We start from the raw sequence: 23474 nt of genomic DNA on the forward strand, positions 1-23474 counted from the left end.
CCACTCGAGGGTTTCTCGTTCCTCCGTTCGCGACGCATTCGAAACGGCCGTGATCATTGCAATCGGCCGCAAAGATGGATACCAGCCTAGTCGCTTCCACTCCGAGACTGAGAAGATGTGCGTGGCTCGTCCCCAGACAAACAGCTCTACTCCCACCGCCCCTTCTCGCGTTGCCACCACCCCGCCCTCGTCCGCTCCCTTGCTTCGCTCCGCCCTCCCGCCGTCTCGTCACGCTTACCCCCCTGCTCTGCGCGCCACTCGGCGAGCCACTTGCGCACAAAGCGCACCTCGTCGGCGTGCACGTGCGCAATGGCGGGCGGCTCGAGCTGGCCGGACGGGAGGCCCTGCGTGTGTTGAGGAAGAAGAGGAGGAGCAGGCGGAGGTGAGGCAGGAGCGGACGCAGGGCGGGAGAGAGTGGAAGTTGGAGCAGAAGGACGTCAGCGACGGTGTACACTTGTAGATCCGTTTGCGGTGAAGTTGTGCGAGGTGGGGAAGTCGGCTGCAAAAGGACGTTGAAAACAGGCCGTAGAGAAACGGGTCTAGTCTGAGGCAAAAGAACGTACATTCTCGTCCCAGTGGTGCACGCCCTGCAGGTCGTTGTCATGTTCCACCAGTCAGAAACCACATCCTGGCCCAAAGAAGCGAAAACCTCGACTTGAAAGAAGGAGAGGACAGCACGCACCCCGGGAATGAGCTTGAACGGCTCGTCGTCCGTGTCCTCCCTCTGCGGGTTTGGCACACTAGGCGAGTGCGGAGTCGCGTAGATCCACGCTGCGCAGGGGAGAGAAGGAACCGCAACGTTAGGTCAGAGGCTGGAAAAAGGCGAACGAAGGGAGGAGGGGAACGCACGGTCCTCGCTGCCGTCGATGAAGGCTAGTCGCGGGTACGACAGGTTGAACGAGCCGTACTGATTGATTGCGTCGACGTCGGGCAGGTCGGGTACGCCTATGCGAGCGACGAACCATCAGCCTCGTGCCGCAAGCAAGCAGGGATGGACATGCGAGACGCAACGGTTCAGCATGCCCGGCGGGAAGGCCTTGCGGCAGATCTTGCCCATGTACTCGGGCGTGAGGAGGCGCGAGACGAGCGATGGCGTGTCGGCAGAGGGAGGTGCGCCGATGAAGTAACCCCACTCTGCGCCATCAGCAGTACGGCAACGTCAGTATGGCTCGGTATGAGTGAGGTAGTTGGCGGAGAGAAGCGAGCGCGCACCAGTGCAGAATTGGTAGCTCCAGCTCTTCCAGCTCGCCTCGTCGAGCCCGTCTCCGCCATACTCGTCCGTGCCGAAGCAGTCGTCTTGCGCCACGTCCGGTGGGCACAGCGCTACAATGTGGTCCTTGACGTACTCGGCGTAGTGGGAGAAGCTGGCAAGGGTAGAACGCGGGTCCTTCGGCAGCAGCGAAGGGGCGGCGGAAGAAAGGAATGACGGCGCGGCGACGTCGGAGGAAGCGGAGGGGAGTGTGTCGTCCGTGAGGTACTGGCAGAAGAGGTCGAAGCGCTTGCTGCCGACCTTTGGGTCCCAGTTGCGCGCCTGCCACGAGCCGAGCGGGAGCGCAAGCGTGTTGACGAAATCAGCGTCCGACGTGATGTTCGGCAGGCCAAAGTAGGTCTTGAGCGACGACGTTAGAAGCGTCGAGTTGAGTGCGAGAACCCCGTCGATCAGTTGCGTATGGCCAACTAGGCGGTCAATGCAGGTTGTGGGAGCCGAGGCGCGGATGGGCTGCTCGCCAGGTCGGAACGTCGTCAGTAACATGTGCGGCGGAGTCTCAAAGTTGGCGAGAAGTGCGCACCTCGTAATACTGCCAGTAGTCGATGATGGCGGTCGTAACGGCGGAAGAAGCAATCCCGCCGGCAAAGATGTCGGGAAAGAGCTTGCGCGCAAAAGCGGCCTTGGCGCCCGCGTACGACCCGCCGTAGTAGATCCACGGCGTGTTAGGCGCGGTCAAGTCGAGACCGGGGACCTGCACGTTCTTGGCAAAGTGCACACCATCGTACAGCGATTGGAGCGTTGTGAGGAAGCGGAGGTTGTCGGTCGAGAGGTTCGGCGCCGGGAACGACTCGCCGTAGTAGCGGTGCTCGAAGACGATGCCGACGCCGCCCGTTGCCTCGCTCAGGATGCGCAGGATGCCTTGCGACAGGAAGGGGAGACGGTCTGCGCCGTCCGTCTCGCCTGCGTCGAGGAGAAAGACGGGCCCGCCCGGCTTGTAGTGCGAGGCGTCGAACCAGTATCGCTGCTTGAAAGTCTCGTTCGACGGGACAGCTGCATCGTGCGAGACGCGCTGATCGAAGTAGTGCGCCTCGAAGTGGGGCGCAGACGGTCGCGGCGGGGGCGCAGCAGCCGCAAATCGATGCTGAGCGCCGTGTGCAGCTTGCGCCGATTGCGTCCGTGCATCCTCGTCTCGCGCTGCGCCGAGGCGGACTTGCTGTTCTGCTGATCGCAACCGCGAGTGAAGGCCGTGGGGAAGCGCGGGGACGCCGTGGAGCAGCTCTTGAGCAGTCAGCACAGGCTCTGCAGCTGCTCCAGCAGTGGCTGCAAGCGCCGCCAGCACAGACAAGCGCATCTTGCGAGACAGACAGGCGAAGGAGCGAGCGGCCCCACTCGGCCCGAGTCGAGCACCTCTCCAGACACACGCGGAAAACCTGACATATGCTGCAGTACACGTCTACCGACTATGTCTAGCACAACGGTCCGGACACCCACACGAACCAGAACAAGGGGTATGTACAGTCGAGAGGAGAGGAAGCAGAAGCAGAGCAAACGACCGGCGTAGCTCACGCGTTGACATCCTCCGGATCGGCGCCGAGGTTCTTCCACACAAGCTTGTAGTAGCCGTCGACCGGGCCGTCGTCGCCCGTCGCAAAGTGCGTGACCTGGTCCCCCATCGCCTTGACCAGCTCGGTGCACGAGTGCTTCTGCGCAAGTGGCAGTACAAAGCCAAGTCAGCTCATCTGCACGCTACACATGAAGGGGACCAGAAAGACGCACGAGGCCGAGCGTGACTTTGATCTGCGGCGGGCTCTTCTCGTAGTCGACAAGAGCGGGCTCCTCGACCTTCTCGCCGTCCTGACTCCGCCGCGCGTTGAGCGCGTCCGTCTCGATGCAGCACATGATGTTCTGCGTCGCGACGCCGGCCTGGTTCCAACCCGTGTGGCCCGCCTTGATGACGCCCGCAGCGGCGACGTCGCCGATCGAGTACATGTTGCGGCGCAGCTTGTCCGACACGCTCGGACGCGTTGAGGTGTCGATCTGGAGAGTCGGGTTGATTTTGATAAAGCCCCACTCGTCGAGCGCTTCGGGAAGGAACTCGCGCATGACCTGCGAGTTGGGCTTCTGACCCGTGCAGCGCAACTATTGTACGCAGGCGCGGTCAGTTAGCTTCTTCCTTCAGGCATGAACAGCAAAAGTGGGCGCACCAAGAGATCGTACTCGACCTCGCGTCCATCCTTCAGCTTGATCGACTTCATCGCGCCCGGCTCGTCCTCCTTCTGATCGGGAAGCGCGACCCTCTCGCCGAGCACAAAGTCGACGCCGAGGACCTTGAGGCGCCGCACGACCTCGTCGTGCATCTCCTGCTTGTACATGGGGAGGAAGCGGTCGCGCGAATGCACCAGCGTGATGCGCTTCTTGGGCGGTGCCGACTCGCCCTCGCCGAGCTTGAGGTGCGCGCGGTTCTCGTCGTTGTTGTACAGGTCGGCAATGTCGGTCGCGAATTGGATGCCGAGCGCGCCGCCGCCGGCAATGAGGATGGACGTCGCCTTCTTGATGTTGTCGCCAAGAGCCTGCACACGGAGGTGAGGTCAGGGACAAGTCTTCCGGTCGTCGTCTCTGCATGTCGCACCTCGAGGAACGCTACGCCGTCCTTCTTTGTTCGTGACGGCGAGGTCAGGCATGGCGGAAGCTGGCATCCGAAAGCCTGCAAAGTCGAAACCTGGTCAGCTCCGAACAGTGGGGATATTCAATGCGCACAAACGCACGTAGATGAGGTACTCCCAGCTCAGTCTCCTCGTCGCAGCCTTCTTCTGCTTTGGTGACGCATCGAGTTTAGCGGCCTCCAGCTCGCTCGTCAGCTTCTCGACCTCCTCCTCGTCCCCGTCGAGGTCACGCTCGTGCTCGAGCAGGTCGCGGTCGAGCTCGACGTATTCCTCGCTCAGCGCGGTGACCGAAGCATGGATTACGACATGCCGTGCTGGTTTCTTGCTCAAGTCGACGGTGTCGGCGGCAGGGCCGGGGACGACGCCCTGGAGGGGGATGAAGGTCTTTGCTGCATGTCCGGGTACGACGCTCACTCTGCATATTTCGAGAAGGTCAGTCAAGCGGGATCCTGGGCGCGGGAGGGGTCAAGCGCACCGCGGGTGCAGGTAGAGGTCTGCCGAGAGAGGGGTACCGAGACGTCAGCTGGAAGTCCACGGCAACAGTCACAAGCGCGCTGCGCCTTCTCGCGTGTGGCCTTCAGGAGCGCCAAAACACTGGCGTGTCCTCGAACACGTTATCGCGGCCCGTGATCAGCTCGAACGCCGTCGCCCGAAAGGCCGCCGGCGCCGAGCGCAAATCCTCCGGAAGGCGGCAAGGCAGCGAGGCGAACCCAGGTAGCACGCAGAGAGCGGTACTCACGATTGAAGTGGCTGCAGCACAAAAGCGAGCATTCCGTCAGCCTGAGGCATGCTGGGGGAGGTGGCCGCGGCCGCGGGACAGGCGCCACCAGCGAGGACGAGCGCGCACCTCTGGCGGTCGATGACGACGACACGGTGCGTTGAAGGCAGAGTCCGCGAGAGCAGCTCGGCCGCGCGAGCACCTGCGAAAGGGGAATGCGGGCGCCGGGGTCAGCCTCGGGCGAGTCCTCGCGAATGTCGAGCGGGTCGCTTGAAGCGTACCAGCGTAGGAAGCGCCGAGAACGACGACGTTGCGGGTCGCAGCGGCTTGCGGGAGTGCAATCATGGCTTCTCTCGAAGCTCGGCGTTGTGAGAGCGACGAAGGAGGAGGAGGGGAGGAATCGGAGCGAGATGTCCGCAATCTGATCTCGGCTCGCACGTCCCTCGACACCCGCGCGCGCGCCTTGCCCCAATTTTTTTTCGCCGCCAAGAGCCTCGTTGCGCGACTTTCCCATTCCACGCGCAAGACTCCCGCCGTTCGTCGGCTGATCCACGCCGACGAAGATAGTTAGCGTTTTCCTCCTCGCAATTCTGCTCGCTGCTTAAAGTAGCCTCCGATCGATGCCAAGCAAAATGGAGGTAGTTCTCACGACATACGCTTGACTGCCGATGCGACGCAAAAGCAGAACAGCGCCGCACCTCGGGCGAGCAAAAAGAAACTGCACTGGCCGGGAATCGAACCCGGGGCTAGGCAACTCAGACAAAGCTGGCAATGCCCAATTTTACCACTAAACCACCAGTGCTTGCACGTGCACCGGGCTGAGAATGCGCATACACATCCTGCTTTTCGCAAGTGGCGCTTCTTTCCGTCGAAATTCGCCTGCTTTTGCGGCGGGATTGTCGTTGAAATTCAAGTTGAAGCTACCTCCGTAATGTCGTCTTCCCTGTTACACTTGGATGTTGTCGTGTCTCGCTTCGGCCGACAGTCGGCCACCGGTCAATCTCGTGTGAGCTTCATCTCCGAGCGCAGCCTCCTCGCCTTCTTGAGCGCTGTGCGCCCGCCTGAGTCGTCACAACCTGCGAGACTCCCCTGCTCCGCTCCTGGGCCCAGTCGGCACGCGAAGCTCGCCCGTCCTCGCTGGCCCTCTTTTGGCCGGCGCCGCGAACATCTGACCGACAACGTCTCTCGTCTCTCGCGCTTGCTGCTCTTCGCCTCTCGCCGTCGCAATGGCGAAGCCCAAGTACGGCCAGCGCGACGTTGTGGTCCACCTGCGCAAGGCACGGACGAGCCAGGAGGTCGAGGAGGTGCTCGCCAGCTATCTTTGGGCGTGAGTCCGCGTTCGGCGCTTTCTCCTGCTGCGTTTCAGCTAACGAGGGGCGCCCTCCTCGCGTGAAAGCAAACAACAGAAGTGCAAGAACGGCTGGCAGGCGCAGCGGAAACTGTATCTGCTGACGATGTATCTGAATGCGACGTGATTCTCTTCCCATTGTCGATAAAGCGGCGCCTCCGGCTATCTGAGCAGGATCTTGCAGCCACTCACACGTATTCTCGGCATTCGCAGAGGATTGGGCCAGACTGTGCGCTCGAATGAGACGGTCTTCACGACAATGGCCTCACTCGCCGCCGCCTCGATTCCCGTCGAGCACGTCGTCGCGGCAGCAACGCCCGTCGGTCTCGAGGCGTGGAACCGGGCACGGCGAGGGTGGAAGATCAGCCCTTCGCCAGCGAGCTCGGCGGCGAGCACGCCTGCGCAGAGTCCGTCGCCGGACAGAGAAGACGACGGCTTCTTCCCGCCCATGCCGGCTGGACCGGATGGGCGCGCCGTCGGCTCACCCTGGCGTGCGTACATGCCGTGAGTGTCCGACGCCCCCTCGGGAGCTCCGACGATCGTCTACAGCATCCGTCAGAATTGACCATGTCTTCCTCATGCGGTCCACTCGTCTACAGGAACCGCGGCGCCCCTTCTCCGGCCTTCTTAGATGCCTCTGCCGGCTACGTTGACCGAGATGGCGACGAGGGCAGGCGCCGCGTGCAGATAGAGGACGACCGACTGCCCAGCTACGGATCCTGAGCGCGACCTCGACTGTACTCGTTCCGATAGACGGGCTTCCACACTCTAGACAGTTAGACTTGTTTGTTCACACTGTGTCTGTAGCTCATAGTGCAAGATTATGGCATGGCGTCGTCCCTAACCCCTGCCAAATCCTCGGAGATGAGAGCGGGAGCCCCGGGCCGAGCCGTCGAAGCGATGACGGAGAGGAGACGGCTTCGAAAGTGGTCTGCGCGCAGCCTGCGGGCGTGTTCGGTCCCTCTGGTCTCCTTCCTGCTCTACATCCGCTACACAGCCGAAAGATGCTGCCCCGTACCCAGCTCAGCAGCGCGCTCAAGCAGGCGCTTCCGCGCCGCTCCTTTGCGTCGTCGGCTCGCGCTTTCCTCCCGCGCACGCCCGCGACCCCGCTCACGACGACTCCCAAGCCCGCCCGCCGCGGCGTCGTATCGACCCCCGTCGTCTTCGACCCGCAGGAGCCGTCGCACGCCGCCGTGCGCGAGGACATCACCATCCCGTGCGTCGGTCTCCCTCTCCTCTCGCTGCGTGCACGTTGCTGACTTTTCTCGCCCGTCCCTCGTCCACAGCTACCCCGAGTGCGCTCTCGCCGACTGAGAAGGAGAGCGGATGTGCGGGCTGACGTGCGCTGCTTTTGCGCAGTGAGAAGGACTTCCACCCGGGCGACCTCGGCCACTCGATGGAGGGTCCCGACGTCGACGTCGGCAGGCACACTCGCCGCACCCTCGCTTCGTTCTCCATGCACAACAAGGTGAGTGTTGGCAGGCCGAGCTCCGTTCACAAAGCGCAGAAATGGGCGACTCGACGGACGTGGTCCCGTTTCTGGGCGCCGTTTTCACAGAAGCGATCGTTGCAGCCATACTGACATCGCCATTTCGTCCGATAGGTCTGCGTCGTGACTGGTGCTGGCCGCGGTGTAAGTCAGATTGGCCTTCGCGATTCTGCAGGCCCTCCGTACCCGTCGCCGAACGCTCTACCGGCGAACTCTGTGCTTCTAGCACGAGCCGGTCCGTATTTCCAGCGTATCGGACACTGACTAGCTGATTTACCAGCTCGGCAACTTGTTCGCCCGTACGTTCGCCGAGTCCGGCTCGAATGCCATCGCCATCCTCGACCTCGACCCGGAAATGGCCAAGACGGCCGCCACCGAGCTCGTTGACTGGTTCGAGGAGCACGGTGAGGCCAAGCCGGGCGAGATCGAAGCCATCGGTCTCGGGTGCAATGTTGCGAACGAGGATGAGGTCAAGGACTGCTTCAAGCAGATTGTCGACAAGTTTGGCCGTGTCGATGTTCTCGTCACTGCTGCTGGCATCGTCGGTGCGTTATCTCAATCGCTACGCGCCGGGTCTGCTGGCTGACATCGCTGTCCGCCCGCAGAGAACTTCGCCGCGACCGACTACCCGGCCGACAAGTTCCGCAAGCTCATGGGTGTCAACGTCGAGGGGTGCGTCGACTATCTGCTGTCTCTCATTCGCGTCAGGCTGACTCGCGAACGCGCAGCTCGTTCTACTGCGCCCGTGAGGCCGCCAAGGACATGATGCGCCGCGAGGAGAAGGGCTCGATCGTCCTTATCGGTTCGATGTCCGGCGCCGCCGTCAGTGAGTCGCCATTTACCTCGCAGTGCAGGAGCAGAACGATTGTATCGCGGTGTGCCCAGGCTGGGCTTTTCAGACCGCTGATTGCGTTTCGTTCCCCTCCTCCCTCTCGCAGACATCCCCCAGCCGCAGGCGCCCTACAACGCCTCGAAGGCTGCCGTCCGTCACATGTGCTCGTCCCTCGCGGTCGAGTGGGCGACGAAGAACATTGTGCGTTGTCCCTCGCCTCGCTCCGCCAGCAACCTTCCTAACACCTCGGTCCGCTCTCTCCTGCAGCGCGTCAACTGCATCTCGCCTGGCTACATGGCTACGGCGCTTACCCGTGTTATTCTCGACCGCGACCCGGAGCTGCGCGACGCTTGGGGTGCGTCTTTCTCATCTGACAGGTGCAAGGGTTGCGCTGACCCCATCCGCCGCTTCACCTTTCCGCCTTCTCGCGCGACTTTTCGTGGGTCCCGCAGTCAACCTGACGCCCATGGCACGGCTCGGCGACCCGGAGGACCTCAAGGGAGCTGTGTACGCTGCTTCTCATCCTCTGGCTCCATCGCCAGACGGACGCGATCTAGGAAACCATCAGGCTCACCTTGCCCGTTAACCCCTACAGCATCTACCTTGCCTCGGAGGCCTCGGCCTTCACCACCGGTGCCGACCTCCGCGTCGATGGGTGCGTGCCTTTCTGCAGAGAATGGACATCGCTGGGAACAATCACTCACCCTCTTTCTCGTACTTTCGTACAATCACAGTGGCTACACCCTCAGTACGTTCACGCATGCTCAACCAGCAGGAGGATATGTGATGCTGACGATGGCGCTCTTTTCGCAGCGTAAGCGCCTCTCGACAAGGTGCCGGACACCTCTTCCCCTTCGCTCTCTCCCGCCTTTGCCTATCCCTCAGTCCTCATCCCCTCGACGCGCATCTTCTGTTCATCCCCCGCCCGAGCGCGTCTCTGTGTATGCATACCCCTTGCGCTGCGGAAGAAATGCCAGAACTGGTTTCGTGTCAAGTTGCCCCCCCTGGTTTCCTCAAGACTTGCGAAAGGAGATATTCAGCATTGGACAAGGCCCTGGACGACGTCGCGAGGACGGAGAACTACACGGTGCCCTTCGAAACGAAAGACGGGGTTCTGCGGAGGAGACGCGAGCGAGAGCTTGGTGGACACGAGCGAACGCAGGTTCTCTCGCACCATCGCTTCTCTGGACGGTCGAGGCTGCGACACGACTGGAATCTACGATGCAATACGGGAGGAAGCACGGGTGTACAACACTGCTACTGCTAATTGGGCACGACAAGTGCGATTTGGAGGAAGGGATCCGAGCGGACTCTACGACGTGAAGATCTCGCGCCAGACGGAGCGAAGCTCTGCAGTGCAGTCGGCGTCAGTATGGTCCGCGAGACGGAAGGAACGGGACAACGAGAACGCACCGTCGAGCTGGTGTACCACGCTGACCCTGGGGCCCTCCTCTTCGCGCCCCTGTCGCGGCCCGTTTGCGTCTCCGTTCTCGCGCGCCGGACTAAGCGGCATCTTGTCAAGCCCTCCCAGGCGGACCTCCTCGCTCCCGCCCTCGTCGTACAGGACGCTGTGGCCCCAGTGCAGCGCGTGCGAGCCGCGGATGTTGAGCGCCGAGTCGTCGACGAAGTAGAGGGACGAGACCGGCGGGGGAGGGGACGAGATGTGCGCGATGGCCTCGTTGAAGAACGCTGTTTGTCGACAGGGGCGGGGTTAGTGTGGGTCCAAGGGGCGGAGGAGTGAAAGGACACCGCACCAGCTTCCGGCTTGCAGGAGAACTCGCCCGCGCCATAGTTGCACGAGATGACGCCCTCGAACTGGTCCGCGATACCGAGGAGCTTGAGAACGCGCGTAGCGTGCTGTGCGAGCGCGAGCAGTCAAGTCAGCGGCTGTCAACGTCCTGAACTCGAGAAGTAGACGCACGATCTTGTAGGCGTTGGTGAGCGCCCACACCTGGCACTTCTCGCGGTCAATGTCATGCAGGAGTTTTCGCAGCTTGGGGTCGGGCCGGAGGACCTCGTCGAGCGGGAGCGCAGAGTCGCAGCAGCGGTCGTAGTCGAGCGGGTCGACCTGGTGGTGGCGCACGAGTCCGCGGATGGCCAGGCCGTACTCCTTGTAGTAGTGTAGATGCAGGTCCTTTGCTTCGGCTTCGGTGAGCCCGAGCGAGAGGAAGTAGGCTGTGCGAGGACAGGTGGGGGTCCCTTCAGCCCGGCAGATTTGGGTGTTGCAGGAGTAAGCAAGCGCACCTCGGATCTTGTCCTTCATCAGCTCGGCCACTCCGGCTTCCTTCGAGTCTGCACAGCACGCGAGGGAGACGTCAGCCTCGTCGTGGAGAGGAGGCGCCGGCTCGACTTCCGCCGCGCGCACGAGTTCGATAGGGAAAGAGACGCACAGAGAGTGTTGTCAATGTCGAACAAGACGATCCGCCTGCCGTCGTGCGGCGCAGAGGGAGGTGGCCGCTCCGTGCCATCAGGGAAGGTGCATAGCGCTGCAGGCGGGAAGATGAGCGTGAGCACAATGTACTAGAGATCTGGAGCTTCCAAAGCTCACTCGAGGGCTGGGGAACGGGCTGGACCGTCATGGCGAGGAGAGAGGACAAGCGAGAAGGCGAAGCACCACCCGGCCGAGAGGCCGCAACGTTCGGCTATCACCACCTCGCCTCGTACAGCTTGCTGACGCGCCCACGAGATGAAGAACGACGTGCAGTGCAGGCGGGAAAGGCGATGCGAAACGTAACAACAACGGAAAGGGACGACAGACGATGCGGTACATTTTGGGTGTGAAAGCGGCTCCTTTATCCTCCTGTGTTCCCCTCAAAGCGCAAACGGTGCACTACTACGTCGCAGCCCACTGCTGCAGCTCGGCGCGGCCCAACGGGGAGATGGTCAGGAGCGTCGAGGGCGAGCTGCGCGACGGCTGAACGAGAGTCGGACCGTCGACGGGAAGCGGGTCCATGGGCGCATCAAGCGCTGGTACCGATATGAGCGCGGCGGCAGTGATGGCGACGTCGATGAGTACGTTCTCATCGAGGCCCAAGGTCGAGAGCTGCAGCTCGACAAGGTCGAGCAGCTCGTGGATGTCGAGGAGGTCGATTGCGCCGAGAATGTCGGACGGCGACTCGGGGAGGAGGGCGAGCGGGTACGCCTGGCGCTGATACGGGTCCATGCTCGTGACTGGAGGGCGCGGCGGCGGGGTGAAGTAAGGAAGGGCTGGGGTGGGCGTGCGGTCCGGCGTCGGAAGCGCTGCCGCTGGACGAGAAGTGGCGGCTTGGGGCGTCAGAGACGGCTTCAGGCGGGGCTTTCGGACCCGGTCGCTCGGCTTGTTGACGAGCGGCGGGTTTGAGGTCGCCCGGACCTTTCGCGCTGAGGCCTGTCTCGATGAGGAGGGGATCAGCCGACGTCCACCACGGACTTAGAGACCGGTGCGCACCGTCGTCGGCGTCTTGGGCGTCGGAGGCACTTTGAGTCTCGTGGCGAGCTCGGGGCTGCCGCACGATGCCTGGGAGCGAGTGACTCGGGTCGGTTTGGCCGTCTGCGAGCGGGTGCGAGGGCGGACGGCGGGCATCCTGCAAGGAGAGCGTCAGCAGCGCTCGATAGAATGCGCTGGAGCGCCAGCACCCACGTGCTTGAAGAGAGCGTGAAAGTTGGAGGCAACAGCGAGCGGCAGAGGCGGGAGGCGGGAGGCGAAGGAAAGAGACGACCAGCGCAGCGGGAAGCACCCTCGATCGCACTGACGGCTTTGCCGTTCGAGCACTGAGACACAATCTCAGCAACGGAGTCCGCTAGCGCCGGCTCCAGAACCGGGACCAGCACGAAGCAAGGCCAAAGCGTCAGGAGAAGGAAGACGGGGAGATCTTCAGCAAAAGCAAAGAGGGGACAGCTATTGACTTGCTGCAGCGGTGAGCGAAGCTTCGTGGACGCCGGAGACGCTGTCGGCCTTCCCATCGAGCGATGCGAGCGTGAGAGGAACAGGCGGACCTGTCGCTCGCCTCGAACCGCTCACGCTGCTCCCCGCCCGCTGCTCCTGAGACTCGTACCTGATCATGTCGGACTCTGCTGCGCCTGGCTGTGCTATCAAGACTCCCGCCCTAGCTCTGCCCGTCGACCTCTGGCTCCTCTTCCTCGACCGCGAAGCGATGAGCTACTTTGACCTCAAGCGCTTCTCGCGCGTCTGCAAGCGCTTCCATCAGCTCGAGCAGGTGCCCTCGCCTCGCACGCCGGCTCTCGCCTGCCTCGAACGCGGTTTGACGCGTCTCGCTTCGTGCAGAACCCGCACCTCGACTCGCGCCTGTTCCGCCGCGGCTGCACGGGTTTCAAGCAGCGCCCGCGCGTGCACGAGTGCCGCAAGGGCCAGACGGTCAGGTTCCACCCCGTGCTGCACCTCACGTGGCTCTCGCGCCCTGACCTGCAGGAGGCCGAGATTCTCGTCTTCTCGACGCTAAGCAAGACTGCCACCAAGACCGAAGGTGCTGACGACGGTAGTGAGGCCGAGGATAATGACGCCGATGTCGGCGTGCGCCGCTACCATCCGCTCGGACCTCCCCGTCGGGGCCGAGTACGCGACCTCGCCACCGTGCTCGCAGCTCGTCTTCGTCGCCGGCTGGAACCCCGTCATCGCCGACTCGGCCGGCGTCAGGGTGCGCTCGGTCATCGAGGCCGTCACGAGCATGTGGGCTTCGCCCGCGTCCGACGAGGCCAAGATGATGGCGCTCGACAGTCGCGGCGATCCCGCCGATTTCGCGCTAGAGGGCGTCGACCCGGGAGAGGTCGACGCTGCCAGCGAGAAGATGTGGAACGAGATCGACGGAATGTCCATGTGGGACACGCTCGGCGACAACACGTTCTGGGCGGGCATGCGCTCGGCCAGGTGCATCGAGGACGGCAAGGTCGCGCTGCAGCCGAACGAGTTCGACTAGCTTTTTGTCTCGCGCTCTCTCAGGTGTGAGTCCATTTCGAAGGATGCACTGCGCTTGAGAGTGCGCTATTGATCCCATTCCGCGTGCACATCAGCTTTCAGTAGATTCCTGGCGCGCTTGCTGCTCTGCGTCCTAGCCTGCAATTCCAGCTTTCGTCTTCGCACACTTCCGCTCGACGCATTGTTGCATCTGAAATGCGGGAGGCACTGCTTTCCTGAGTCGTTTCGTGGCGCTTCCGCCGACGCGTCCAGCGAGCGAGGCCGGCGAACGCAAGTGCGACTGATTGGAGAGGTGCCAGTAGGATGTACAAGAGGTACAAAGGGTAATGCGACGACGCTACGGTACACGGACAGACGACACGGCTAGAACAGCCACACGGTCTCGATGTCGCCCGACTGGGTGACCTCGAGTGCGATGCCGGGGAAGCCATGGATCTCTGCACGTCAACATGCGAGCTTATCAGTGCCTGCGCAGCCGAGAATACGGGCGAGCCGAGACACCGAGGCGAAAGAGAGCGTCGTCGACGCACCGGTCGTCTTGCCCCTCACGCCGTCCCTCCCATCCGCCGTCCGGTCCAGAATCATCGGCCTCTCCCGCTCTGCCCCTCCCGCTCCTCCTCCTCCGCTCCGCGCCGACGCAGGCGACCCACCGCCGCCGCCGCCGTTCGGGCTCGACGACGACGAGCCAACGACGAGGTCCTCGAGCGGCTGCTCGACGCGCTTCCCGCCGCCGCGCGCTGCCGGCCGCGCCCGCCCCGCCACGCAAGTTCCAGCTCCAACAGCACCACCACTGAGTGCGCCTCGCACGCGCTCGAATCCCGCCTCGCAGCCGACTCGCTCCGCGTCGGAGAGGACGAGCGTCCATGGCGCGCGCGCCGTGCGCCCGAATTGGACTTCGCCCGGGAGGTTCGAGTGGATGAGGATCTTCTCGAGCGTGTGGGCGGAATCGGAGAAGGAAGAGGAGGGGGCGGAGGAGACGAGGAGGGTGAGGCCGAGGTGTGGGTACGAGAGGAAGTAGGGGTTTGCTGGTAGGACGGAGCGGAGGTCAGTGGCGCGAACCGAGAGAAGTATTTTGGAGCGCAACGCATTACGGTCTAGCGCGGAGGAGGGGGAGGAGCGCGAGAGTGAGGAAGTGTGAATCGAGAGACGGTCCTGTCGCGAGTGAGAAGGTCAATCGCGGGGATCATTGGTCGACGGGCGGAGAACGCACGTCTTCTTTCCAGAAAGTCCGGACGGCTGCGCCGAGCTCGCAAAGGATGTCCTCGCTCGTGGTGTGGCCGATGCGCAGCTCGACGGGCGGGATCGCAGGAGGAGAAGCGGGGTCGTCGGACGAAAGCGGGTGGAAGTGCAGCAGGACGCGCTCGGGACGCTTCTTCGAGTCGAGCTGTGGGGACTCGTTGATGTCAGGATGAAAGGCATGACGAGCGAGGGACCAGGCGACGTACGTGGATTTCGGCCAGACGGAGGTCGCCATGCGCGATTGCGGGCGACTCGGGCAGCTCGGCGTGCAGCCAGGCTTGTTCCACCCAGACGCCGGCTGGAGCTGGTAGCGGCGTGACGATAATGCGGTGGAGGGTGGAACCTGGACATGCAAAACGCGTGAGCGAGCGCGCGAGATGACAGAGGAAGACGCAGAGACGGACCTCCTTGCGCTTTCGTGACTCCGAAGGCCACACCGGGGTAGCTGAGCATCTCCTCTGCTGCGCCACCGGCGCCGTTCTGTGCGCTGGTGACGGTCGAGCTGCCGTATGTCGGTCCGAGGACGCGCCTGAGCGTCTTGACGACGTCGTCTTCTTCACCTGGTGCGCCGAGGCACTCGCCGCGGTACGACACGGTCGAGGCGGGGTCGAGGCCCTGGACTTCGATGCGCGAGAGGCGCTGCGAAAGGGGCGAGAAGGTGAGGTGGAGCGGAGGCGAAGTGAGCGAGAGGTGAATCGGCGACGACGAGGGACTCTGCGGGCGATCCGAGGAGTTAGTGAGCTCTGCTACCCCCAGCTCAGAATGGTATGCAGCAGGGCGCGCGTCGCGGCGTCTCCCCCACATGACCGACGAGGGACAACGAGGCTCACGTCTTCGTCCCAGGCGGTGCGAGCCGAGGGGTAGTCGGAGCGGAACGAGCGGACGTGGTTGAGCACGTTGAAGAGGAGGCTGCCTGTCTCGGCGAAGCGTGCGAGTGAGCTGGGCTGGCGAGGACGTGGACAGGAGGGGGAGGGGAGGGGAGAGAGGCGGCGCACCGAGGTGGAAGGGGCCGACTGCCTCGCCGGGGAGGAGCTCGAGTGGATCGGGCATGACTGCGAGTGTCGCTCTGGGCTAGCGAGTGTGTGGACGAGCGGAGAGTCAGCCGAAGAGGCGACGAGAGGTGGGGAGGACCAGCTCGCCGATTACGCGTCGAGGGTTGCTGGCTGCTGGAGTGAGCTCCTCGTGAAGGTGTCATACATTTTATGAGCTGAACAGCCCCGCTCTCCCGAGTCGAGGAGTAAAGGCGAGACTCGAAGTTGGGCGCGCTCGAAAACGTTCGCGGCGAGCTTGTTCCGGCTCTGCTCCTCCTCTTCACCTTCATCCGCACTCTTTCCGCCATGGTTGCCGAGTTCACCACCCCGCAGGGCCTCCAGGGCTTCGAGCAGTTCATCGCCACCCGCTCCTACGTCGAGGCGTGCGTCCCTCCCTGCCCTCGTCCCTCTCGTCGCCGTGTCGTGTCGTGTCGTGTCCCCTCGAGCCTCACCCGCAGCAGAGCCGCCTCGGAGCGCCATCCAAAGGATGAACGTTGCTTTGGTCCGTGTTACTGAGCCAGGGAAGTAAGACCCCCGACAGCTGCACTGCAGACACCCAATACTTTTCCAAGCCATCTGATCTACCGCGCCTCCGAGCGCTCTGCTGCCTGTAACGCGCTCGAGGAGGGCCACTGCACGACACGCACACGGCCGAGAACCGCGCACCGTTGCGAGCTCCGGATCGCTGACGGGACCGCACCCTCGTCGCAGCTTCTCGCCGTCGCAGGCCGACGTCGCGTGCTTCAAGGCGTTCCCCTCGGCGCCCGACGCCGCCACCTACCCCAACTCGGCCCGCTGGTACAAGCACATCCAGTCGTTCGAGGCTGAGCACGAGACGCTCCCCGGCGACGCGTCCAAGCCCTACACCTCGTACGGCCCCTCGACCTCGGCTGCTGCCCCCGCTGCTGCCGCTGCGGAGGAGGACGACGACCTTGACCTCTTCGGCTCGGACGACGAGGAGGTTGACCCCGAGGCCGAGGCGCTCAAGCAGAAGCGCCTCGCCGAGTACGCCGCCAAGAAGGCTAACAAGCCCAAGTGAGCCTGTCCCGGCCCCCTCATCTTCCAATCCACGAGACTCACCGCCCACACACCTCGCAGGACCATTGCCAAGTCGCTCGTCACCCTCGACGTCAAGCCGTGGGACGACGAGACCGACATGGCCGCGCTCGAGGCCGCCGTCCGCTCGATCGAGAAGCCCGGTCTCGTCTGGGGTCTCTCCAAGCTCGTCCCCATCGGCTACGGCATCAAGAAGCTCCAGATGTCGCTCGTCGTCGAGTGCGTCGCCGATTTCGCGCTTGCCTTTCGCCCGCGCCGCTGCTGATCCCACTCCGCTTCCGCAGGGACGAGCTCGTCTCGCTTGACGAGCTCCAGGACCAGATTGCCGAGTTTGACGACTATGTCCAGGTCCGTGTGCACTCTCCTCATCGACGCACGGTTGGGAACAGGCCTTGCGCCGTCGTTCCTATCCGCAAGCACCTTCTCTGCTTCCGGACCTGTCGCTGACGCTCCCTCCGCGCACAGTCGTCCGACGTCGCGGCTATGCAGAAGCTGTAAGTGCACCCCGCACACGGCACCCCCCTTTTCTTCCCGCAGTGAACCTGTTGTTGCGATTCGCCGCGCGCTCGTCGGCGGAGAGGCTCGCCTCTTGCTTCTTCTGCTCGTCTCAGTCTCTGCTCTCCCGCGCTCGCACTCCTTCACTGGACTCCGACGCTGAACTCTGCTTCGTGTCGCCCGCGGCTCGACGATTCGGCTATTCTCCATCCTCCCCATCCCCCCCTCCCATCCCAGCGCAATGCCTTCCCTCTCCCCCTCTCTCGCAGAGGCGCCCCCGGCCCGCGTCCTTGATTGGGCGCACCGGGTTCTGGCGGTCAATGGGAGAGGTAATCTAACAAGCGTACTGGAAGAGCCAACTCTTTTCGACGTCCCTCCACTCTTGATCGGATCCTTGTGCCGCCCTCGTCCGAAAGGGCATCGGCGGCGCGCGCGGACTTGTCCCTTGGAGGGTCCTGCGCATGACAGATCGAGCACTAATAGCGACGTTACATCCCTCTGCCGTAGAACCGTGTTGGGTGCATTTCCAGTCGGTTTGCTCATTTTCAGGGCTTTCGGGGACGGAGAGAGCTTTGAGCTTGCGAGATGCAGTCATAAGCGCGTTCGTCTCTGTAAAGAGAGCGGACCAGTCTCAGGCAAACCAGCGGGCAGCACGTGCGGCGGGAATCCGGCGCAACACTTTCATCAGCTTGGGAGGAGGGACACCTTCGCCCTTGTCTTCCTCACGCACCCGTCATCTCTCGTGAGTCGTGCTGCCTGTGTGCACGTCAGATCGGTGCAGCACAGACTCTGCCGCGCTGCACCGTTCCTGTGCACGACGTTGCCGCGAGCTGACGTTTCTCCTCCCCCCTCGCATACCAGCCTCTCCCACCATGTCCGACGCCACCGCCCAGCAGGTCCCCGCGCCCGTCGAGGGTGAGCCCAAGCTCGCCCCCGCCGTCGCCGCCGAGGACGACCTCGACCTCTTTGGCTCGGACGACGAGGAGGTCGACCCCGAGGCGGAGGCGCTCAAGCAGAAGCGCCTCGCCGAGTACGCCGCCAAGAAGGCCAACAAGCCCAAGTGAGCGTGCTCTTCTGCCCCTTTTTCGTCTTCCTGCTCGCGAAGGCTCACCGCGCGCGCACGCCGGGCAGGACCATCGCCAAGTCGCTCGTCACGCTCGACGTCAAGCCGTGGGACGACGAGACCGACATTGATGCGATGGAGGCTTCCGTCCGCGGCATCGAGAAGGACGGCCTCGTGTGGGGCCTCTCGACCAAGGTCGACATTGGCTACGGCATCAAGAAGCTCCAGATGAGCCTCGTCGTCGAGGACGAGCTCGTCTCGCTCGACGAGCTGCAGGAGGAGATCGAGGGCTTCGAGGACTACGTTCAGGTCCGTAATTTCTCTCGTGCCCGTCCGCGACTCGACTACAACACAGGATCAACCCACCCTCCGTTCCCTCGGCTCACTCTACCGCCTCTCCCGCAGTCGACCGACGTTGTTGCCATGCAGAAGCTCTAAGCGCTTTCCAGAGCGTGAATACACAATTGGGAAAGTACGCTGTCGGTCTCGTATTGGGGCATCGTGCAATCGGGCCGTGTCGGATGCGTGTGTGCTCACGTGGGAGCGTCGGCTATTGAGGCTTGCTTTGAGGCGGCAATTCAAGCTTGTCTGTGCTCTGCTTCGCCTGCTGGCTGCTCCTGGATACGCTGAAGAGCGGGCCACTCCGGAAAGGACGAACTCGGTCCGCTTCGTCTGTTTCTCAGACCTGCTCGAGCCGACTCGGTGACAAACATGACCTCTACTCTCCACGTGCCACTCTCAGGGTATACGGCTAGCGACACGGCGTCTCCAACAAGCTGGTCACCGCTCTGCTTGTGTTCGCTTCTCAAACGAGACGCATGCGCAACGCTCAGTTGGAGCGTCCACCTCGAAAGCGGGGCGCTCGCGCAGCTCTGAAGCCAGCTTTGAGTACCAAAAGAATGCGTTGAACATGGCTGCACCACACTCTGAGCAGAGATTGCTCCCTCTGGTCCATCAATCGCTTGCACCTCACCACATTTTCAGCCGCGCAGGCGCAAAGTCAGCCGGCACCAGGCGTCTGCCGCTGCCTTGCGGGTCAATGTACAGTAGAATCTGCCTACAAGCAAGCCTTCCGGGACAGGGTCAATCCCTTGCTTGTAGGCAAATCTTGCTTTTAGAATCTGCGATAGCTCACATTTCTCATGACCGGGAAGGGAATTTGGCTTGCTTGTAGGCAGATCTTGCTTGTAGGTCTCTTGCGGCGGAGTCTTGCTTATGTGCGGATTCTACTGTAGGTCAAACGCTTCACTCTTGCTCAGCTCGTTGCCACGTTCCACAACTGAGCATGGTTTGCTTGTGCTTGTAACTGGGCTTCCTCTGTGCTGACCAGACCACATTGTCATTGAACCGTCCACCCATGCCTTTTCCGACCGCAGCGACAAGCAGACCATCTCTGTGCTCAAGATCTCTCTCATGCTTTTGCACAACAGGCTGTCTCCCCGTTTCAGAAGGTCAACAATCAATGGCTCGCGGTCAACAGGCGCGTAAGAAGAAGGGCTCTAGCGGCAAGCATGTCCCCCTTGCGCACATTGTCATCCATGGCAACGCCGACTTTGTCACACAGCGGTTCCACAATGAGACCTTCTTGCCCGGCAACCACAAGGCAGCTGCAATTGCAGAACTGGAGCTTGCAGAGCTGCAGCCTTGCCCTTGTTGCCACAGGCCTTTTCAGCTTTGGTGAGGCGCACACCGTTGTCGACCTCATCAAGAACGCCTGATTGCTTTGTGCAAAGGCTGGCAGCGGCCCAACCACGTCTTCTTTGAGCAGAGCCACAGAAGTAGGGTGTTCTGCATCCCGGGCAAAGGGAGGGTCCTTGGCCTGAACGGGTCCACTGCCTTCAACAGGGTTGGTGGGGCTGGCGCAAAAACAGCAGAGGTGTGTGTGTCTTCTGTCTTTCTGTTGCGGCGTGTCTCTACCGTACTACAGTTGGCGTTGCTAATCACTGCTATCTCATTTCTACAAAGTTGCAGAAGAGCACAATGCCAAGGTTAAGGGTCTGCACCTCGTGCCCCGCAGCCTGCACGCCCCAGACCCAGCTTGACAATGTTGCCAAAGTAGTCATCAACGCAGGTTGTGTCTGTACAGACGCTGTGCGTCTGTAGTGTAAGGCGCAGTCATAACGCTCCGATAGCGCGGCAAACGTGCCAAGGTGTCTTACAAGGTGCTTCAGGTGACTCTGGATATGGCCGTGCCGGGTCCTGTTGTCCAAAAAGCCACCCTGGCAAGAGTTGCAGTCAAGGAGGGGACCCAGCTGCAGTACAAAATGTCCGCTTCGATCAGCCCTTGACACCGCGACGGGAGAACGGTGGAACTCACCCAACGGCCGTTCCGGTTGCGGCGTCCCACGTCGGCAGTCAGGCCGGCGCAGAACTGTCGAGAGAACCCCATCACGCGGCGAGTGGGTACCGTATCTGAGTCGCTCGTTGAGCATGCAGCAGGTCAACATGTACCAGGTCGATTGCCTCGTCCTGCTGTGCGCGCGGCGCGTTGTCGAAGGTGACTGTCAGCGCAGTTGGGTTCCTTGCCGCGTACTGCGCCTGGACCCCGCCGTCGAGACGAGAAGCGTAGCCGTAGCCGACGAGATCCGCTTTGAAGGCGAGCTGGACAAGACGCGCAGGGAGCAGAGGCAGCTGTGCCATCCTGCGGTGTCTGCAGAAGAGGTGCCTGCCTACCTGCTGCACACAGATAAGCTTGCAGAGCGTACCAATGCGGCAAGGAAAAGGGCGGGGACTCTGTCTTGCCCGGCCCAGGCTCCTCTCGATCTTCCCCTCTGCACTTCATCCGGCTCCTGTTTGCAAGGACGGGCTGTGTTTGATGTTGCAGGGATCCCGGGATTGGGATCCTGCGCGCGTCGACAATGCCGCCGAGCCCGATGAAGCCGCTCTCACCCGTCGCCCTGCAGACGGTTGCTTCTTTGGTTCTCCCGCCCGCCCAGGCCCAGCTCCAGGGTAGCGAGCAGATCACAAAGAGCGCAAGCAGCTTTCCAAGGCTTGCCTACGCCTCGCGGCGCTTGATGCCGACGAGGGAGCGCGGCGACGTCTCGCCTTCGACAAGCTGGTCGGCGACGAGCTCCTCGAGGGTCAGTCGTTCCCTCGCTCCACTGTTGGGCTCAGCTGACTCTCAAAGTCTGCAGATGCACACCTGGCTCTGTCGGACCTCTTTGACGAGGTCAAGCGGCGCTGGTCGTTTGAACGCGCGCGTAGAGCCGTGAGCTTCTCTTCAACACATCTGCACGTCAACTTGTTGCGCAAGCTGCGCTATGCACACTTCCTGGGCTTGTTCCAGCACTTTGGCCAGGTTGTCCTGCAGCTCGCGCGCTACGACTGGCGTGCTGGTGGCCGCATTGGCCCCCTGCCTTCCGCCGTCTGCTTCTGCCCGGCCATTACCTCGCGATCGAATGTTGGTGTTGTCTACAAGCGCACTGCAGTGACGTTGACAGAGCATGGCTGAGTCACCGTCTGCAGCCCCGTCGAGCTCACCAAGCAGAAGGGCCTGGGCGACGTCAAGTTGGGTCTCTTGCTCGACCTCAAGGACCCGACAATGTTCCAGTTTGCGCACAAACTTGCGCTCAGATGCTGGGAGGAGCTGCTGCTGCCAATCTGCAAGTCATTCAGGGTGATCTACGGCAGGCAGGCGGCGGGGGCCGACAGCGGCACTGGCCGCATGAAGTTGCACAATGTGAGTCCAGCTGTTTGCGCTTCCCGTTCCAGGAGGTCACCAATCCACTGAACTGCAGTCAACAGGCGTGCAAGAAGAAGAAGGGCACGAGCGGCAACCGTGTTCCCCTTGCGCACATCGCCATCCACGGCGACGCCAACTTTGTCGCACAAGTAGTCCACAACGAGGGCTTCTCAACCGGCAAAAGCAATGCAATCGCAACCGCAGACTCCGAGCTTCCCAAGAGCTGCAGCCTCGCTCTGGTTGCAACCGGCCTTTTCAACTTTGACAAGGTGCACGCCGTCGTCAACCTCATTGAGGACGCCACCATCACTTCCTGCAAAGGCTGGCAGCGGCCCAACTGCGTGCTGTTCGAGCACAACCACAGAGCTGGGGTGTTTTGCGTTCCGGGGGAAGGGAGGATGATGCCGGTCGACGGTGGTTGGCTGATGAAGTTGAACCAGCATGGTGGTGGATACGGATCTCGCAGGACCTGCGGCAGAACTGAGATGGTTGGAGAGAACTGGCTAAGGAAGAGAGACAAAATGAGGCGAGGCGGTGCAAAGACGAATCGGCAAACGACTCTTGCTCTGACGCCCGGAGGTGCCCAGCAAGTGTGTTGTCACATCGATGGGGGTATCCAGACAACAGTAAGAACAAGAGAAGACCGGCAAGCGCAAAGCGCCGCGGACAAACATGCATCTCCTCCTCAGCAATCCCTCCGGACTCGCGCTCCCGCAACAGAGGACTCTCGGCCTGAACGGGTGCACTGCGTTCAATAGGGCCAGCAGGGCTGGCGCGAAAGCTGCGGAGGTGCAAGTGCCTTCCATCTTTCCGTTGCGGCGTGTATCTACGGTTGGCAGTACTGATCATTGCTACCTCGGTTCCCAGGAAGTTGCGCAAGAGCACGTCGGCAGGGTCAAGAAGCTATTCAGCCCAGAAGGCCTCCTCTCGAACCAGGTAGCTTTGAATTTTCTTATCCTTCTGCCTTCTTGCGCTGACAACGGCCCGGACAAACACGCAGGTCACGCAGGAAGGCATGTACGGGCTACTGAATGTGCTTGGCTGGCTCAGAAGGTCCAAAATCTCGCTCACGCCAACCTTCGTCAACTCGCTCGGCGTGACGCCGCGCCGTCTCGGCGTCTCAATCCAGCGCAATGATCACAATGGACAGCTGAAAGAGTTTCTGTGGGCCGTGGACTTGCAGGGCAAGCGTGTGGATGTGGTGCGTTGACAAAGGCAACCTCTCTCCTTGCACCAGTCGCTGATCAAAAGCCCCGTGCAGCCGTCAATTGCTGTCAACAACCACTTCTATCACACCAACAAGCACCTGTCCAAGATCATCACCCTTCTCGTCGAGTACCGACTCAAGGGGTGCTTGCCTGGCGATCTCGGCATCACCGACCAGGAAATCCAGCAGGCCAAGGAGACTGTGCGTTTCTTGATCTAGACATGAGCAAGACTGTGGTGACCCTGAGTTGTCTGCTACCAGCTCGAGCGCCAACTCGACACATTTGGGCGTGCGGGCGCAAAGTTGGCACGGGACCAGGCGTCCGCTGCTGCCTTGCAAGTTGATGCAAGTCCAGCGCTTCACTCTTGCTTGGCTGCTGCTGCGGTCAGGGATTGATCATGGTTTGCTCATGCGCGCAGTTGACCTTTCTCCATGCGGACAAGTCCAACGTTGCCGTTGGGCGGTCCGCCCGTGCCTTCATTGACTGCAGCAACAAGCAGACCATTTCCATGCCCAAGATCTCTCAAGC

The 23474-nt window shown here is 62.2% G+C and overlaps 11 protein-coding genes across 11 annotated transcripts; 6 read left to right on the top strand and 5 right to left on the bottom strand.

Annotated features, from left to right (window-relative positions):
• Nucleotides 1–146: 146 nt before the first annotated feature.
• Nucleotides 147–2561, bottom strand: JCM10292_001698 (uncharacterized protein; the record flags this gene model as incomplete). The annotated part of the gene is made up of 7 exons (XM_076648650.1): nucleotides 147–344; nucleotides 564–587; nucleotides 683–771; nucleotides 850–945; nucleotides 1012–1134; nucleotides 1213–1720; nucleotides 1791–2561. The coding sequence occupies 7 exons, from the start codon at nucleotides 2559–2561 to the stop codon at nucleotides 147–149; spliced, it is 1809 nt and encodes a 602-aa protein (XP_076505839.1).
• Nucleotides 2562–2772: 211 nt separating this feature from the next.
• Nucleotides 2773–4936, bottom strand: JCM10292_001699 (uncharacterized protein; the record flags this gene model as incomplete). The annotated part of the gene is made up of 9 exons (XM_076648651.1): nucleotides 2773–2913; nucleotides 2987–3349; nucleotides 3415–3780; nucleotides 3840–3914; nucleotides 3976–4288; nucleotides 4349–4367; nucleotides 4613–4623; nucleotides 4721–4793; nucleotides 4873–4936. 9 exons carry the CDS (start codon nucleotides 4934–4936, stop codon nucleotides 2773–2775), a joined length of 1425 nt encoding a protein of 474 aa, XP_076505840.1.
• Nucleotides 4937–5817: 881 nt separating this feature from the next.
• On the top strand, nucleotides 5818–6662 carry JCM10292_001700 (uncharacterized protein; the record flags this gene model as incomplete). The annotated part of the gene is made up of 3 exons (XM_076648652.1): nucleotides 5818–5918; nucleotides 6153–6443; nucleotides 6539–6662. The coding sequence occupies 3 exons, from the start codon at nucleotides 5818–5820 to the stop codon at nucleotides 6660–6662; spliced, it is 516 nt and encodes a 171-aa protein (XP_076505841.1).
• A 281-nt stretch (nucleotides 6663–6943) lies between these two features.
• JCM10292_001701 (uncharacterized protein) lies at nucleotides 6944–9078 on the top strand (the record flags this gene model as incomplete). The annotated part of the gene is made up of 13 exons (XM_076648653.1): nucleotides 6944–7155; nucleotides 7226–7234; nucleotides 7299–7407; nucleotides 7543–7572; nucleotides 7709–7973; nucleotides 8034–8100; nucleotides 8157–8254; nucleotides 8367–8461; nucleotides 8528–8615; nucleotides 8713–8767; nucleotides 8856–8915; nucleotides 8995–9008; nucleotides 9074–9078. The coding sequence occupies 13 exons, from the start codon at nucleotides 6944–6946 to the stop codon at nucleotides 9076–9078; spliced, it is 1107 nt and encodes a 368-aa protein (XP_076505842.1).
• Nucleotides 9079–9572: 494 nt separating this feature from the next.
• JCM10292_001702 (uncharacterized protein) lies at nucleotides 9573–10839 on the bottom strand (the record flags this gene model as incomplete). Its single annotated transcript, XM_076648654.1, has 7 exons — nucleotides 9573–9610; nucleotides 9674–9949; nucleotides 10015–10117; nucleotides 10182–10435; nucleotides 10505–10552; nucleotides 10651–10746; nucleotides 10809–10839. The coding sequence occupies 7 exons, from the start codon at nucleotides 10837–10839 to the stop codon at nucleotides 9573–9575; spliced, it is 846 nt and encodes a 281-aa protein (XP_076505843.1).
• Nucleotides 10840–11093: 254 nt separating this feature from the next.
• Nucleotides 11094–11822, bottom strand: JCM10292_001703 (uncharacterized protein; the record flags this gene model as incomplete). The annotated part of the gene is made up of 2 exons (XM_076648655.1): nucleotides 11094–11627; nucleotides 11688–11822. The coding sequence occupies 2 exons, from the start codon at nucleotides 11820–11822 to the stop codon at nucleotides 11094–11096; spliced, it is 669 nt and encodes a 222-aa protein (XP_076505844.1).
• Nucleotides 11823–12300: 478 nt separating this feature from the next.
• JCM10292_001704 (uncharacterized protein) lies at nucleotides 12301–13173 on the top strand (the record flags this gene model as incomplete). Its single annotated transcript, XM_076648656.1, has 3 exons — nucleotides 12301–12456; nucleotides 12525–12770; nucleotides 12841–13173. The coding sequence occupies 3 exons, from the start codon at nucleotides 12301–12303 to the stop codon at nucleotides 13171–13173; spliced, it is 735 nt and encodes a 244-aa protein (XP_076505845.1).
• A 362-nt stretch (nucleotides 13174–13535) lies between these two features.
• Nucleotides 13536–15461, bottom strand: JCM10292_001705 (uncharacterized protein; the record flags this gene model as incomplete). Its single annotated transcript, XM_076648657.1, has 8 exons — nucleotides 13536–13609; nucleotides 13703–14197; nucleotides 14264–14324; nucleotides 14383–14556; nucleotides 14618–14754; nucleotides 14816–15125; nucleotides 15242–15324; nucleotides 15407–15461. 8 exons carry the CDS (start codon nucleotides 15459–15461, stop codon nucleotides 13536–13538), a joined length of 1389 nt encoding a protein of 462 aa, XP_076505846.1.
• A 287-nt stretch (nucleotides 15462–15748) lies between these two features.
• Nucleotides 15749–16996, top strand: JCM10292_001706 (elongation factor 1-beta; the record flags this gene model as incomplete). Its single annotated transcript, XM_076648658.1, has 5 exons — nucleotides 15749–15825; nucleotides 16154–16477; nucleotides 16541–16717; nucleotides 16783–16846; nucleotides 16964–16996. The coding sequence occupies 5 exons, from the start codon at nucleotides 15749–15751 to the stop codon at nucleotides 16994–16996; spliced, it is 675 nt and encodes a 224-aa protein (XP_076505847.1).
• Nucleotides 16997–17865: 869 nt separating this feature from the next.
• On the top strand, nucleotides 17866–18494 carry JCM10292_001707 (uncharacterized protein; the record flags this gene model as incomplete). The annotated part of the gene is made up of 3 exons (XM_076648659.1): nucleotides 17866–18053; nucleotides 18125–18365; nucleotides 18462–18494. The coding sequence occupies 3 exons, from the start codon at nucleotides 17866–17868 to the stop codon at nucleotides 18492–18494; spliced, it is 462 nt and encodes a 153-aa protein (XP_076505848.1).
• Nucleotides 18495–20929: 2435 nt separating this feature from the next.
• JCM10292_001708 (uncharacterized protein) lies at nucleotides 20930–23164 on the top strand (the record flags this gene model as incomplete). Its single annotated transcript, XM_076648660.1, has 6 exons — nucleotides 20930–21114; nucleotides 21522–21735; nucleotides 21801–22079; nucleotides 22606–22674; nucleotides 22739–22939; nucleotides 23000–23164. 6 exons carry the CDS (start codon nucleotides 20930–20932, stop codon nucleotides 23162–23164), a joined length of 1113 nt encoding a protein of 370 aa, XP_076505849.1.
• Between the last annotated feature and the right edge of the window lie 310 nt (nucleotides 23165–23474).

The sequence above is a fragment of the Rhodotorula paludigena genome (genome assembly GCF_050403205.1).
Source record: "Rhodotorula paludigena JCM10292 DNA, Rt_paludigena_JCM10292v1_ctg17, whole genome shotgun sequence".
NCBI lineage: Eukaryota > Fungi > Basidiomycota > Microbotryomycetes > Sporidiobolales > Sporidiobolaceae > Rhodotorula > Rhodotorula paludigena.